General features: G+C 50.1%; 1 protein-coding gene across 1 annotated transcript in view; it reads left to right on the forward strand.

Moving 5' to 3' along the window:
* The window catches only part of ACSBG1 (acyl-CoA synthetase bubblegum family member 1), a gene marked incomplete at its 5' end in the record, with an annotated part of 31,568 nt that extends 16,595 nt beyond the window's left edge, over nucleotides 1-14,973 (forward strand). Inside the window, 9 exons of the mRNA XM_045542129.1 lie at nucleotides 3,443-3,523; nucleotides 3,614-3,763; nucleotides 4,084-4,260; nucleotides 5,060-5,241; nucleotides 6,501-6,731; nucleotides 7,424-7,641; nucleotides 10,636-10,775; nucleotides 11,309-11,555; nucleotides 14,292-14,973. Coding sequence (XP_045398085.1) covers nucleotides 3,443-3,523; nucleotides 3,614-3,763; nucleotides 4,084-4,260; nucleotides 5,060-5,241; nucleotides 6,501-6,731; nucleotides 7,424-7,641; nucleotides 10,636-10,775; nucleotides 11,309-11,555; nucleotides 14,292-14,377 — 1,512 coding nt within the window. The remainder of the gene's footprint in view (nucleotides 1-3,442; nucleotides 3,524-3,613; nucleotides 3,764-4,083; nucleotides 4,261-5,059; nucleotides 5,242-6,500; nucleotides 6,732-7,423; nucleotides 7,642-10,635; nucleotides 10,776-11,308; nucleotides 11,556-14,291) is intronic.
* Between the last annotated feature and the right edge of the window lie 62 nt (nucleotides 14,974-15,035).

Raw genomic sequence — 15,035 nt, forward strand, 5'->3', positions numbered from 1 at the left:
TTTGTTATTATTTTTTTTTATTTTTATTTTTTAGAGACAGGGTCTCACTCTGTCGCCCAGGCTGGAGTGCAGTGGGGTGATCATAGCTCAGTACAACCTCAAACTCCTGGGCTCAAGCAATCCTCTTGCCTCAGCCTCCCAGGTAGCTGGGACTACAGGTGTGCACCACCATGCCCAGCTTATTTTTATTTTATTTTTTTTATTTTTTGTATAGATGGTATCTCGATATGTTGCATAGGCTGGTCTTAAAGTCTTGGCCTCAAGTGATCCTCCCTCCCTGGCCTTCCAAAGTGCTGGGATTATAGGAATGAGCCACTGTACTTGGCCTGTTTGTTTGTTTTTAGAGACAGGGTGTCGTTCTATTACCCAGGCTGGAGTGCAGTGGCAAGTTCGTAGCTCATTGCAGCCTCGACCTCCTGGGCTCAGGCAATGCTCCTGCCTTAGCCTCCTGAAAAAATAAAAAATAAATTAGCTGGGCATGGTGGCACATGCCTGTAGTCTCAGCTACCTGGGAGGCTGAGTAGTCCCTCAGCTGGGACTACAGGCATACACCATTATGCCCAGCTAATTTTTCTATTTTTTGTAGAGATGGGTTCTTGCTATATTGCCAAGACTGGTCTTGAACTCCTGCCCTGAAACAATCTTCCTGCCTTGGCCTCCCAGAGTGCTAGGATTATAGGCATGAGCCACCTCGCCCAGCTAGATCCACGTTTTTATCTGGCATCGTCTTCCTTCTGCCTTAAGAACTTTCTTCAACATTTCTTGTAGTACAGGTCTGATGGTAACACATTCTCTCAGCTTCTCTTTGTCTTAAAAAGTGTTTATTTTTGTGTTCATTTTTTAAAAAGTATTTCAGCTGGTTTAGAATTTTGGGTTCACAAGGTTTTTTGTTTTTTTGTTTTTTTTCTTTCAGCACTTCCAAGATTCTATTCCTATGTTTTCCATGTGCATAGTTTCTGACAAGAAATCTATGATTTCTTATCTTTATTCCTCCTCACATAGTGTATCTTGTTTCTCTGGCTGCTTTTAAGGTTTTTTTCTTTATCACTGCTTTTCAGCAATTTGGTTCTGTTGTGTCTTGGGATGATTTTCTTTGTGTTTATCCTGCTTTGAATCTACTGAGATTCTTGAATTTGTGGATTTATAGTTTTAATCCACCAATTTAAATTTGGAAATTTTTCAGACTTTTTTTCAATTTTTAAGCCAATTATGCATATGTTAGGTTTCTTTTTTTCTTTCTTTTTTTTTTTTTTTTTTTTTTTGAGACAAGAGTCTCACTACGTTGCCCAGGCTGGTCTCAGACTCCTGGCCTCAAGTGATCCTCCTACCTCAACCTACCGAGTAGCTGGGATTACAGGGGTATACCACTGCACCCAGCTCATATTTCTTGATATTATCCCACAGGTAATTTTTTCCAGTTTTTTTTTTCCCTCTCTGAACTTCATTTTGAAGCTTGTGTTTAAGGCTTTTGGGGCATGTCTGAATAGTCTTTGCTCTAAGGCTAATTTAGCCCCACTGCTAAGTCTTGGCCCTTCTGGTCTCTGCTTAATGCCTACCGAGGTGCCCCCAGGCTGGCTGAAGGACACAGGAGCAATTCCTACGGGAGCTCTTGTTCCACTTCCAGCCCAGTCCTCGATCTTCCTGCAGCTTCATGGAGTTTCACCCCGTGCATGTGCAGACAGATATTCAGCCAAGACTCAACAGGACCCCTAGAAGGATTTCTAGAACTCTTTCTCTGTTTGTCTACATAGGTCTCTCCTCTCTAGTATTCTGTCCCACAAATTCTACCACCTCAATTTCCTTAACTCTGATCTTGTCACCTCAACTCAGCAAGACAACCGAGTTCTGTATTCTCTCTCTCTCTCTCTCCTCCCCTCCCCATGCCCCAGAAATTCCTGGGGGAAGAAACCTGGGGCACCCAGAGGCTCATCTCTCAGGGATGACAGTCCTGGGCTTTCTGTAGTCCAGTACCTGAAATCAACTGTTTCACACGTTTTGTCCATCTCCTAGTATTTACAGTGGGAGGATAAGGGTTACTCCTTGTGGCCAGGAGGAGAAGTCTCGGCAATATGTACTTTAACAAAAATCACACTGATATTTCTGATTCCAGTGATACGTTGTGGGGCTTTAGCTTACTTTCTTTGATTTGTTTGATTTCTTCTTGCATTTCTTTTATCTTCCTTAAAATCTTATTTCCTAGTAATATTAACATAATCTTGTAATATACATCAAGTAACTTTAAAATAGTAGTATCAGTATTAAGCCTAACAATAAGAATATTGAATGGGCCGGGCGCGGTGGAGCACGCCTGTAATCCTAGCACTCTGGGAGGCCGAGGCGGGAGGATCACTCGAGGTCAGGAGTTAGAGACCAGCCTGAGCAAGAGCGAGACCCCGTCTCTACTAAAAATAGAAAGAAATGATTTGGACAGCTAAAAGTCTATATAGAAAAAAATTAGCCGGGCATGGTGGCACATGCCTGTAGTCCCAGCTACTCGGGAGGCTGAGGCAGGAGGATCGCTTGAGCCCAGGAGTTTGAAGTTGCTGTGAGCTAGGCTGACGCCACGGCACTCTAGCCGGGGCAACAGAGCGAGACTCTGTCTCAAAAAAAAAAAAAAAGACTATTGAATGAAGTTTGGAATTCCCTTCTGCCCCTTGAGTATACATCACTGAGAAAGGAGAATCAAAGAGCACCATTGGAAAAATCCCCTGATGTAATTCTTTGTATGTTTATGTAAAACCAATGTGGTATAAAGTCTAATTTATTTCTTTCAGACTTTTTTCAAGTTTAAAAAAATCTTTTTTCTCTTTTTCCTATAACTTTATTTTTCAAATGATTATAACATATCCGTGATTCCAACATCAAAATTACATGATATACTCAAAAGAATTTTTGCTTCCCTTTCTTCTTACCTTTATTCCCTTTCTCTGCCTATAATGGTCAATTTAATCAGTTTTTAGTTAATACATGCTTGCATATATACACATGTATTTACATATATTCACATTATATCCCTTTTTTATTCAAAGATAGCATACTATATGCATATTATACACATTCCTTTTTTCACTTAATATTATATTCTAGAAACCACTCATTCTATGTCAGTATGTCCTCTGTCCCTCCCATCTACAGTGACATAGTACTACTCCACTGTGTGTCTGGATCATAGTTTGTTTGGCCAAGCCCCAGGTCGTTTTGTGGTTTTCTTGTTCTTGTAGTAGGAAGTTGTTGCCTGCCTCTTGCCTAGCCCCACCTCTGCTGCTCCCACGTTCTCACCAAGGGTGGCTAATTGTCCTGCTGAGGTCAAAGGTCAGAGATGCAGAATCCAGAGACCTTTGCCACAAAGGGCCTGCCAAGCAGCCTGAGACCAGGAGATGGGGTTCTTTTCAGGAGGTGACATTTTTCTTCTGAAACCAATTCATTTTTCCCATCAATGCAGATCTGGAAACATTTGCCACATCTAAAGGCAGTGGTGATATATAAAGAACCTCCTGCAAAGAAGATGGCCAATGTGTACACGGTATGGTCAGTGGGCCCCCGGGCGCCCTGTGGGGCCTGTCTGGGCCCACCCCTCTGACCTGATGGCCCACTCTCCCCGACCTGGCCACAGATGGAGGAATTCATGCAGCTGGGGAACGAAGTGCCCGAGGAGGCCCTGGATGTCATCATCGATGCCCAGCAGCCCAACCAGTGCTGTGTGCTGGTCTACACGTCGGGCACCACTGGAACCCCCAAGGGCGTGATGCTGAGTCAAGACAATGTAGGACAGATGCCCAGGGCGGGGGTGGCTGTGGGTGGATCTGGGCCATGGCTCTACCTCAACAGCCCCTGGGGAAGTGCCTCTGGCCCCTCGGCTCGGGGAGCCAGGAGAAGCAGAACAGCCCATCAGTCTGCAGTCACGACTGAGCCAGCGAAGGGGAGGGGAGGAGAGAGGAGGCCTGTCCTGGGGATCTCCCAGAAATGCCGGCAAGGGTACTCATTCTGGGGTTCCCCGAAGAAGCAGCCCCAAGTACTCACAACTGTGAGTACTGCCGGGGCTGGCTCGTGGACACTGCCAGGGCCCATCTCCCTGTCCTCCAGATCACGTGGACAGCAAGGTACGGCAGCCAGGCCGGCGACATCCAGCCAGCGGAAGTCCAGCAGGAGGTGGTGGTCAGCTACCTGCCCCTCAGCCACATTGCCGCCCAGATCTACGACCTGTGGACAGGCATCCAGTGGGGAGCCCAGGTCTGCTTTGCCGAGCCTGACGCCCTGAAGGTGTGTCCGCCTCTCTACCGTGTGGCTGTCCCGGTCTGTGTGCAAGGGCCCGGTGGGCCTCATCCCGCGTGTGTACTCGTGTCTGTGGGCTGCGCATGTGCATTCACGCGTGCGCTGGTTTTCTGTGCATTTATCAGTCAGAATTCTGTCAGGTGCAGTTAACACAGCCCAACTTAAATGACCAGACGACAAGGGAAACTGATGACATTACAAGAGTCGAGTCAGAACGGTTTGCTGGGTTTGCAACACCCTTGAGGACCGGCGTCTCAGAGTAGGTTCACAAGAGGGTCACAAGGTGGCCCCAGCCCCTCCCCGCATCCCATCCTCACAGACTACACCTGTTCTTTGCTTCCTTATTTCAACAGTAAGAAAAACTTTCCAAGAAACCCCCCAGCAGTCTTCCCCCACCCCACATCTCAGTGGCCCGGACAGTGTCACGTGTCCATTCCTAACCCAAATGCTGCTCAGGGGAATGGGATTATCATGTCTGAGTTAGACTAATGAACAGTCACCACGCTCAGGGCTGGGAAGGGACCCGGGAGCTTCTGAAGCACTGGCCACCTGATACCTGACTGCCACCAGGTTCTGTTAGCAAAGAGAGCAAGGCAACGGCCATTGAGCCGACAGTGTGTGCTGCACGTCACACGCAAGTGTGTGTGTGTGTGTGTGTGTGCGCGCCCGTCTGAGCATCCGTGCACGGGCATGCCTGTGAGGTGTGTGCACAAATGACTGGTGGGAGGGGCTCCTGGCCCCTGGCGGGCCCTGAACCAGCGGGCCCGCCTCTCCCTGCGGTGAACAGGGGAGCCTGGTGAACACACTGCGGGAGGTGGAGCCCACATCCCACATGGGGGTGCCGAGGGTGTGGGAGAAGATCATGGAGCGGATCCAGGAAGTGGCAGCTCAGTCTGGCTTCATCCGGCGCAAGATGCTGCTGTGGGCCATGTCGGTGACCTTGGAGCAGAACCTCACCTGCCCTGCCAGGTACGGAGGACCCAGGGGCAGCAGGCCTGGGGAGGCAGCAGGGCTGGGTCACACCCAGTACACACCACCGATCTGACAGGCCAGGCTTGTCCCGGCTCCAGTGGCCTGGCAGTTGCAGGGCTCCCTGTGCAGAGGCCCAGTCAGTGGGGCCTGAGGACAGTCACTCCATCTTCCGGTTCTGACTGGAGGACTGACTCACTTCCTCTGAAGTGGAAGTCCCCTCCCTGGGAGCAGCTCCTGCAACAGTCTCCTGAGGTCTTCTGACTTCAGTAGGTGGCCGGAGAAGGGGCCATAGTGACGGGGACCAGCCTTTCCAGCATCCCAAGCGGCCATTCGGCTCTCTCCCCACACTCTTTCGATTGCCTTTTTTTTTTTTTTTTGAGACAGAGTCTCACTCTGTTGCCTGGGCTAGAGTGAGTGCCGTGGCGTCAGCCTAGCTCACAGCAACCTCAAACTCCTGGGCTTAAGCGATCCTCCTGCCTCAGCCTCCCGAGTAGCTGGGGCTACAGGCATGCGCCACCATGCCCAGCTAATTTTTTCTATATATTTTTAGTTGTCCAGATAATTTTTTTATTTCTATTTTTAGTAGAGATGGAGTCTCGCTCAGGCTGGTCTCGAACTCCTGACCTCGAGCGATCCACCCGCCTCGGCCTCACAGGCGTGAGCCACCGCGCCCGGCCGATCGCCTTTTAAGTTCCCATACAGCGCTATGGGAGGGGCAGTGACATAAATCTGACCTGGTTTCAATTTAGAAGTAGTTTCTGTTACCCGTGTGTCTGTGAAACAGTATGTTTCATGAGACGGGTACACATCTGTGCACCCACAGCTTCATTTGCACAGATGTGAAAGGTGAATATGCATGAACAAAATATTTTGGGGCTTCAATGGGATCATACACCTTTACACATGTGTGCCCATGAATATATACTTCAAGTCTCTGCACATGAGTGTAGTTCATGTGCAAATTGGCATGCATCTGTGTTGCCTGTGCACCTGTACACAGCTGAACCTGTGTGTCTAATTTCCTGGCTCAAGATGTACTTGCACACAACTGTGCACATCACCTGCACACCTGCATTTGCAGACATCTTCATGGACAGGTCCAATATTCAAAATCCAACATGTTCAGCATTGGCACCAACCAATCAGAATAGACAATTGGAATGGCCGTGCTCATGTGTACCCACTGAATACCCATTCTTTCAATGTATGTGTATGTGTGTGTTTTCTTCCATGGACCATTCTCCCTCTCCCACCAGTGACCTGAAGCCCTTCACAACCAGACTCGCAGATTACCTGGTGCTAGCCAAGGTCCGCCAGGCGCTGGGCTTTGCCAAGTGTCAGAAGAATTTCTACGGAGCGGCGCCCATGACTGCAGAGACACAGCGCTTCTTCCTGGGCCTCAACATTCGCTTGTACTCGGGCTATGGCCTCAGCGAGACCTCAGGCCCCCACTTCATGTCCAGCCCCTGCAACTACCGGCTCTACAGGTGAGGCCCGAGGCTACTGCACATGTGCACACACTCACACCCTTGCTGACACCACCTGTGCCCCCTGCTGAGTGCCCTGGGGACCCTCACCTCTTTGCACACTGATCAGATCCCAGAGACCTGGCCACTGGGTTGTGGGGCCCCTCAGGGCCCATCTTGGTGGGGGTGGTCTCTGCCACCCTGTCACGTGAGTCTGCAGTTGAAAACAGCCTGAACAGCCCAGGGGTCCCCTGATTCTTGATGGAGCGATTTTCCTCTGTTCCATCCCTCCAGTAGGGTGGGGTGTATTAGAGGGTGTTCCAGGATAGCTGATGGCCCAGGGTCCGGTTGGGGTGGGATTGGGGGAACCAGGTCAGCCTTCTAGTGGGTGGGGAGGGCGGTCAGCTCTGGGGAGTGATCTGAAGGATCATTTGTTGTGCTTAAATACCTCCCCTCCCTGCCAGCCTATCACAGGCTCCAAGTTCCCATTATCATTTCCTTCCTTCATCCACTCACCTAAAACCCTTTAATTAGCTCTACCTTTCAGCTCTAAGTCCCCTATTAAAATACAAAAACCCTGGGAGGGGACACCTTCTAGTCATCAGTAAAGACTGAGAGGTTGGGAACCCGGCTCCCCAGTGGGGGCTGATCCTGGGCTCCTGGGGGGGGGGACAGCCCCCTGTGACCACACCTCCCCTGCCCTTCATGGCCAGCTCGGGCAAAGTGGTGCCAGGCTGCCGCGTGAGGCTGGTGAACCAGGATGCAGAGGGCATCGGTGAGATCTGCCTGTGGGGCCGCACCATCTTCATGGGCTACCTGAACATGGAGGACAAGACACGTGAGGCCATCGACGAGGACGGCTGGCTGCACACAGGTGACACCGGCCGCCTGGATGCCGATGGCTTCCTCTATATCACCGGGCGCCTCAAAGGTGAGTGCCTTGGCCTGCTGGTGGGGGTTCGAGACTACAGTGGAGCCTAGGAGGAATTCGACTCCCACTGCTAATTATACTCACTTGCCAGTGACAAGTGACTTGCCTTCACTGACGTCGTTTTACTTACTCTACTTTCCTGGAGGGCAGGTACTGATATTACCCCGACTTATCAATGAGGGCATCCAAACAGGCTAAGTAATTTGCCGAAGGTCACCCGGCTAGTAAATGATGCAGCTGGGATTCAAATCCCCTAGAGAAACAAGGCAAGTCGTTCTGGAAGATTTGAGGGCATAAATATGTGTTTTTACATGCAAACACGGATATGAAGAACAGAACGCACATTGGATATAAAATTTAAAATGAAACATAAGCCTTCAAAGAAATTGCTTGCACAGACAGGGAAATAAGGTGTGGAGTCCTCCGTGGAAAGGTGCTTTGCTTACTGTGCCTAAGCGGGTGTAATACCCGCAGCACCCACGTGGGATCCAGGCCCAGCCTTCCCAGGGGCAATGGAGCTCAGCGAGCGGGGAAGCGGCTTCCTGGAAATCACTCAGGCAGGTGTGCGACGTGCTCAGGTGCTAACCGACGGCCACGGAGGCGCGGACGCTCCCTGGAGGGCAGGGTCCCAACGCCGTGCGGGCCGCCGGCGAGCGCGCGGGGCTCCCGGGAAGACCGCGGCCGGACGGCGAGGGCAGCCGGGCGCGCGGGCGCCGCCTAGCGTCCCCCTCTGCACCGGCAGGTGAGGGGCCGGCATCCCAGCACAGCGAGTACAATAGCCAGAAAACAGTTCAACCAGAGTTGGCCCGCCTCTTAGAACTAGCGTGGTGAGAGGTAAGGGTCCAGATACCTTTTCTCCAAATACAAGTAACCCAGCACCACTTATAGAAAAGACCAGCCTTTCCCCATTGCCTTGCAGTGCCACCTGTGTCATTGATGAAGTGGCTGTCTATGAGAGGTCTATTCTTGGACTCTATTCTGTTCCATTGGCCTATTTGCCTATCCTTGCACCAATACTCCAGTGTCTTAATTTCTGTAGCTTTGTGACAGAGCTAGATACATGCTTGTGTAAGTCCTACAGCCTTGGACTTCATCTTCAGGATGACCTTGGCTACTCTTGCCATTTGCATTTCACTATGAATTTTATTCTTTTTTTTTTTTCTTTTCTTTTTAAGCCTCTTTCCAGAAGAATTCACTATGAATTTTAGAATCATTGTATCAATTTCCTCAAAAAATTGACTGGAATTTTGATTTTGATGTCATTGAGTCTACATATTAATTTGGTGAGGATGTACATCTTTACAATATTAAGTCTTCTAATCCATAAACATGGTATATCCATCCCTCCATTTACTTAGGTCTTTTTAAATTTCTCTCAATAGTGTATTGCATTGTTTTTAGTATAGAAATTTTTAAAGTTTTATTTATGGCTGCCATGCTGGCTCACACCTGTAATCCCAGCACTTTGGGAGGCTGAGACAGGAAGATTGCTTGAGGCCAAGAGTTCAAGACCAGCCTGAACAACACAGGGAGACCCTGTCTCTACAAAAAAAATAGAAAAATTAGCCAGGCATGTTGGTATGTACCTGTTGTCCCAGCTGCCTGGGAGGCTGAGGCAGGAGGATCATTTGAGCCCAGGGGTTTGAGGTTGCAGTGAGCTATGATGATGCCACTGCACTCTAGCCCAGGCAACCAAGACACTGTCTCTCTCTCTCTCTCTAAAAAAAAAAATAATAATATATATATATATATATACACACACACACACACACACACACACACAATTTATTTTACTGAATTTATGACCATCAAGCCTGGAAGTAAGCCATCATTCAGGTAACAGCAGACCAGTACACTGTGTGCCCAGCACCTGACATTGCACACAAAGACATTCCATAAACATTTGAATGAAAGGGCAAGGCAGGATGGCTCACGCCTGTAATCCTAGCACTCTGGGAGGCTGAGGCAGGTGGATCGTTTGAGCTCAGCAGTTCAAGACCAGCCTGAGCAAGATCGAGACCCTGTCTCTACTAAAAAAATAGAAAGAAATTACATGAACAACTACAAATATATATAGAAAAAATTAGCCGGGCATGGTGGCACATGCCTGTAGTCCCAGCTTCTCGGGAGGCTGAGGCAGGAGGATTGCTTGAGCCCAGGAGTTTGAGGTTGCTGTGAGCTAGGCTGACGCCACGGCACTCACTCTAGCCCAGGCAACAGAATGAGACTTTGTCTCAAAAAAAAAAAAAAAAAATTGAATAAAAGGAGGGCTTCTTGAAGGAGGCAAGCAAGCTGGCCCTAGAACAGGCCAGCTCCCAAAGCCTGTGGGAAGGGGGGAATGAACCGGAGGGGTATTCCAGTGGGACAGACAAGCAAGGTGAGAGGCTCCACAGCAGGGCGGGTAAGAGCATGGGCTCTGGAACTGGGCTGGATTTAAAATCTTAGCTCTGCTACTTACTAGCATGTGAGTTTGGACAAGTTACTGGACCTCTTTGTGCCTCAGTTTCTCCATCTGCAAAACAATGAGTGCCTGTTTCTTTCTGGAATTGTTGTGAGGATTAAACGTTACTGTATGTGCAGCACTGAGCGTGGCAGTGAGTGCTGTGTGAGTGACGGTGATGCTGGTCATTCAGCAAAGGCAGGAGGGGAACCGACACAGGCTATCCAGGGGACAGAGTGGGAGGTCCATGGAAGAACTGGGGCTGGCAGAAGGAGGCCATGGATGAGACATCCAAGCAGGCAAAGTCTCGGATGACGAATGGAGGAGAGGGAGCTCTGGGTGAGCATTTGTCCTCTGGCGACTGCCACCATCCCCCAGCAGGTGTGAAGTGCTTCAGAGGGCCTGGCACCGCTTGTTGGCTCCCAGAGAGGGGGCATCTCCAGCGGTGCTGCCTGCTGTTCTGGGCTCCCAGGCTGTGGCTGAAGCTTGGGTCCTGGTTCAGCTGGGGAATCGGGACTACAGCCCATGCCGGGGGCCTGGCCTTGCCTTCCCAGAACTAATCATCACAGCCGGTGGGGAGAATGTGCCCCCTGTGCCCATCGAGGAGGCCGTGAAAATGGAGCTGCCCATTGTCAGCAACGCCATGCTGATCGGGGACCAGAGGAAGTTCCTGTCCATGCTGCTCACCTTGAAGGTGTGTCCAGGGGACTCTGGCTCTGGAGGAGCAGCCAGGAGTCGGCGTTTGTGGGTCTGGCCTAGCAGAAGCCATCTTCAGCCCAGGGTTGGATCTCATGGCTTTATTCTGGATTAAGTGCAGTCAGTGCTGCCTGCACTGTGGGGGCAGCTGTAGCACATGCAGGTTCCCTCTGTCCCCAGTGTGCAGCCATGATGACCCTTGACACATTACCAGTACATGCCCGTTCACGAAGTGCTGCTGCCCCCTGTCCCTTGCCTTCACAGATCCATGCCCCCAGGGGAGTAGACAGGTGGGAGTTACGGGGTGTGCTACAGATGACGACTTCATGACTGAGGTCTTCTAATTCTCAAACCACTGCTCCTTCCGCCACACCACAGGGCTCAACATAGTAGCACCCTACTCATTCTAGAACCATCTCTTTGAAACATAGCTCACACGATTCACACCCTTGCCATTAGCAGCAGTAAGACCTCCATCAAGACCAGGGCTTGTGTCGAGGCTTGGTCCTCACCTGATCTCTGGCTTTTCAGTGCACTCTGGACCCAGACACCTCTGACCCGACTGACAATCTGACCGAACAAGCTGTGGAGTTCTGCCAGAGGGTGGGCAGCAAAGCCACCACAGTGTCTGAGATCGTGGGGAAGAAGGATGAGGCCGTGTATCAGGCCATCGAAGAGGGCATCCAGAGGGTCAACATGAACGCGGCAGCCCGACCCTACCACATCCAGAAGTGGGCCATTCTTGAGAGGGACTTCTCCATTTCAGGTGGAGAGTTTGGTAGGTATTTTGCTTTGCCCTATTCCAGGGGCTGTGCGGGAAGGCAGAGGCCATGGCAGGGCCTCGGAGGCACCTGTTCCGAAGTGGCCATGGCAAGGAGAAGGTCACAGACAGGGCTTTGGGAGACACTAGCACATTGATTGCTCAGTACACGGGCTTGTGATTGTGTAGAGCCTGTTGAATGTGTATGTGCTAGAACTTACTAATCTGAACATAGGACATTTAATTTTGCCTTGACTATGGGACCATTGTCCCCTAAAACCAGTGGAACTATCAGGCAAACACCAAGGCCTTGCTGATGTTCGTGCTGGGGTCACCTGGCTCTAGGCGTGAGACTACAGTAATCTTCAGTAAGTCAGCTCAAATGACAGGTAAGGGGAGGAGGCCATTACGGCCCACGGCCCACAAGACAAGAAAAAAACTCTGATGCAGCCTCAGCTGGTTGGATGAGGTTGTTCTTGGCTGTAGCATCTTGGCGTGCTCATGGCATATGGAGGTAAAAATGGCTTCTCCAGTGAGATTAGCTCAAACCCAACAAAGCTGAGCCCACATGCAACTATCTACAGTAATGCTGAGCTGCAGTCAGAGACCCTGAGCTTGCCTGGTGCCAACACACTGAACGCACAATCAGACAGAAGGTGTCCTCTCTGAGCAGTTAACAGAAATGACTTTGATTCTGAAGTTTCCAGTTACACAGTCAAGAGTGACTTAGGCACAAAAATGACTTTAAGCTACCCAGGACCTCAAATGAGAACCCTTTCAACCTCACTTGGGGGGGGGGGGGGAACCAAGGGCGAGAGAAGAGATTTGGGGAAAATCTCTCATAAAGACCATGGCAGAGGCTTCCCCTAACTGGGGCTTTCCCCTGCCCCATCAAAATCCATCAAAGCATAACGGCAGCTGGGCACGGATACTCACGCCTGTAATCCCAGCACTTTGGGAGGCTGAGGCTGGAGGATCGCTTGAAGCCAGGAGTTCAAAACCAGCCTGGGAAACAGTGAGACCTCGTTTCTACAAAAAATGTAAAAGTTAGCCAGGTGTGGTGGTGCATGCCTGTAGTCCCAGATACTCGGGAGGCTGAGGCAGAAGGATCACTTGAGCCCAGGAGTGTGAGGTTGTAGTGAGCTGTGATCACAGCACTGCATTCCAGCCTGGGCAACAGCATGAGACCTCTTCTCTTAAAACACACATACAGGCTGGGCACGGTGGCTCACGCCTGTAATCCTAGCACTCTGGGAGGCCGAGGCGGGTGGATCACTCGAGGTCAGGAGTTCGAGACCAGCCTGAGCAAGAATGAGAGCCCGTCTCTACTAAAAATAGAAAGAAATTATCTGGCCAACTAAAAAATATATATATATATACACATATACATATATAGAAAAAATTAGCTGGGCATGGTGGCACATGCCTGTAGTCCCAGTTACTCGGGAGGCTGAGGCAGAAGGATTGCTTAAGCCCAGGAGTTTCAGGTTGCTGTGAACTAGGCTGACGCCACGGCACTCACTCTAGCCCGGGCAACAGAGCAACACTCTGTCTAAAAAAAAAACAACAAAAAAGCAAAAAAACACACATACACACACACACAAACACACACATGAAAAAAGCATAATGTCCAACATTGTATGAACTTTCACAAAAATGTAAAGATGATGTATTAGTCATCTGTTGCTGTGTAACAAATCATCCCCAAACATAGTAGCTTAAAATGTTTATTTATTTTATATGAAGTGGGGAGTGGAGAAGGAGGTTCAATTTCTTTTTTTTTTTTCCTTTGAGACAGAGCCTCGCTCTTTCGCCCTGGGTCAAGTGCTGTGGTGTCATCATAGCTCACTGCAGCCTCAAACTCTCAGGCTCAAGCGATCCTCCTGCCTCAGCCTCCCAAGTAGCTGGGACTACAGGCACACACCATGATGCCTAATTTTTCTATTTTTAGTAGAGACAGGGTCTCACTCTTGCTCAGGCTGGTCTCAAACTCCTGAGCTCAAGTGGTCCTCCTGCCTCAGCCTCCCAGAGTGCTAGGATTACAGGCGTGAGCCACTGGCCTGGCTGGAAACATTTATTATCTACATTTCTGTGGGTCAGCAACCCAGGAGCAGCTGAGGTGGGTGGTTCTGGCTCGGGTCTGCCATCACGCTACAGTCAGTGTGGGCTGGGCCAGCAGGCACGTGGAGCTGGAGGGCCACCCCACGCCCACTCATGTGGCTGTGGGCCAGCGTCAGCTCCTCACTGGCTGTTGGCCCGAGACCTGTCCTTGGCCAGCGGACTCTCCATAGGCTGCCTGTGTGTCCTCTGGACGTGACAGCTGGCTTACCCCAGAATGATCCAAGAGGGAGCCCAAGGCAGAAACTGTAGTCTTTTTATTTTTGATTGCTCAAATCATTTATTCATTCAAGGGGCAGAATAGAAAATGGATCAAGGACCAAGAATGGGTGTAGGTCAAGGACAAGGCAGACGTGGCTTACACCACTTTAGTCCTTTATAACCTACTCTCAGGAGTGTCACACCATCACTTCCTCTCTGTGGGCCACGCGACCAATGATGGCACAACATGGAGGGGATTACACTAGGGGAGTGAATGCCAGAAGGGCTCTGTCTTGGAGGCTGGCTACTGTCTGTCCTAACTGTCCAGCTTCATTCTAGAGTTGCAGGACTTCCCGAAATCTGGGTCTTTGCCACACTCCTTCTCAGAGTTCTCAGAGCCTGGGCCTCCCTCATTTCTTCCATTTTCTCCTTCAGGTCCCACAATGAAATTGAAGCGGCTCACAGTTTTGGAGAAGTACAAAGATATCATTGACTCTTTTTACTATGAGGAGAAAATGTAACCAGGGGCCGTGCTTGAAGTTCCTTCGGGATGGACGGCAGGCCCCCCGAATGTCTTCCTGAGCCCCAGATCCCTCAGTCTGGGCACGGGCACTCCTCTGGCAGATCTGTCAGGTCTCCAGGTGAGGGGAGGGCACTGGCACCTATGTTTGCCAGGTCTTACGCCAACAATAGCTGACAATTCCGAGAAGCTTCACGTGTGGGTAGTTTTAATTCTATTTAAGTACTGCTTTTTGTCCAGGTGACAGATGAGATCAGCTCTCCAGAACAAAAGGGCAGATAACTTTTGACCTGAGTTCGAGGTAGATTAATATGCTGCCAGCTCACCTAATGGGCCAGCCAGCAGCAGGCTGTGGAGGGAAGTGGGGGAGATAGCTGGTATTACTAGCATGTGCCACAGGGAAAGCAAACAGTTGTAACTCATCTAGCGGCCTGACTTACTTCGGAATCTTGTTGGACGCTACCGACTTGTCATCCCATCACCAGGCGCTCCTCCACCATGCACATGCCGACTGACTTGATGCTTAATAAAACTGCTGCTGCCTATTTGATTCTATTTAATGTGTAATTTGAATATTAAACCTTTTAACAGAACTGTTAACAAAGACCTGATTTTTTTGTCAATTGAGCAGATGGGACTAGTCCAGAGACTAGCGGGCA

The sequence above is a fragment of the Lemur catta genome, chromosome 1 (genome assembly GCF_020740605.2).
Source record: "Lemur catta isolate mLemCat1 chromosome 1, mLemCat1.pri, whole genome shotgun sequence".
NCBI lineage: Eukaryota > Metazoa > Chordata > Mammalia > Primates > Lemuridae > Lemur > Lemur catta.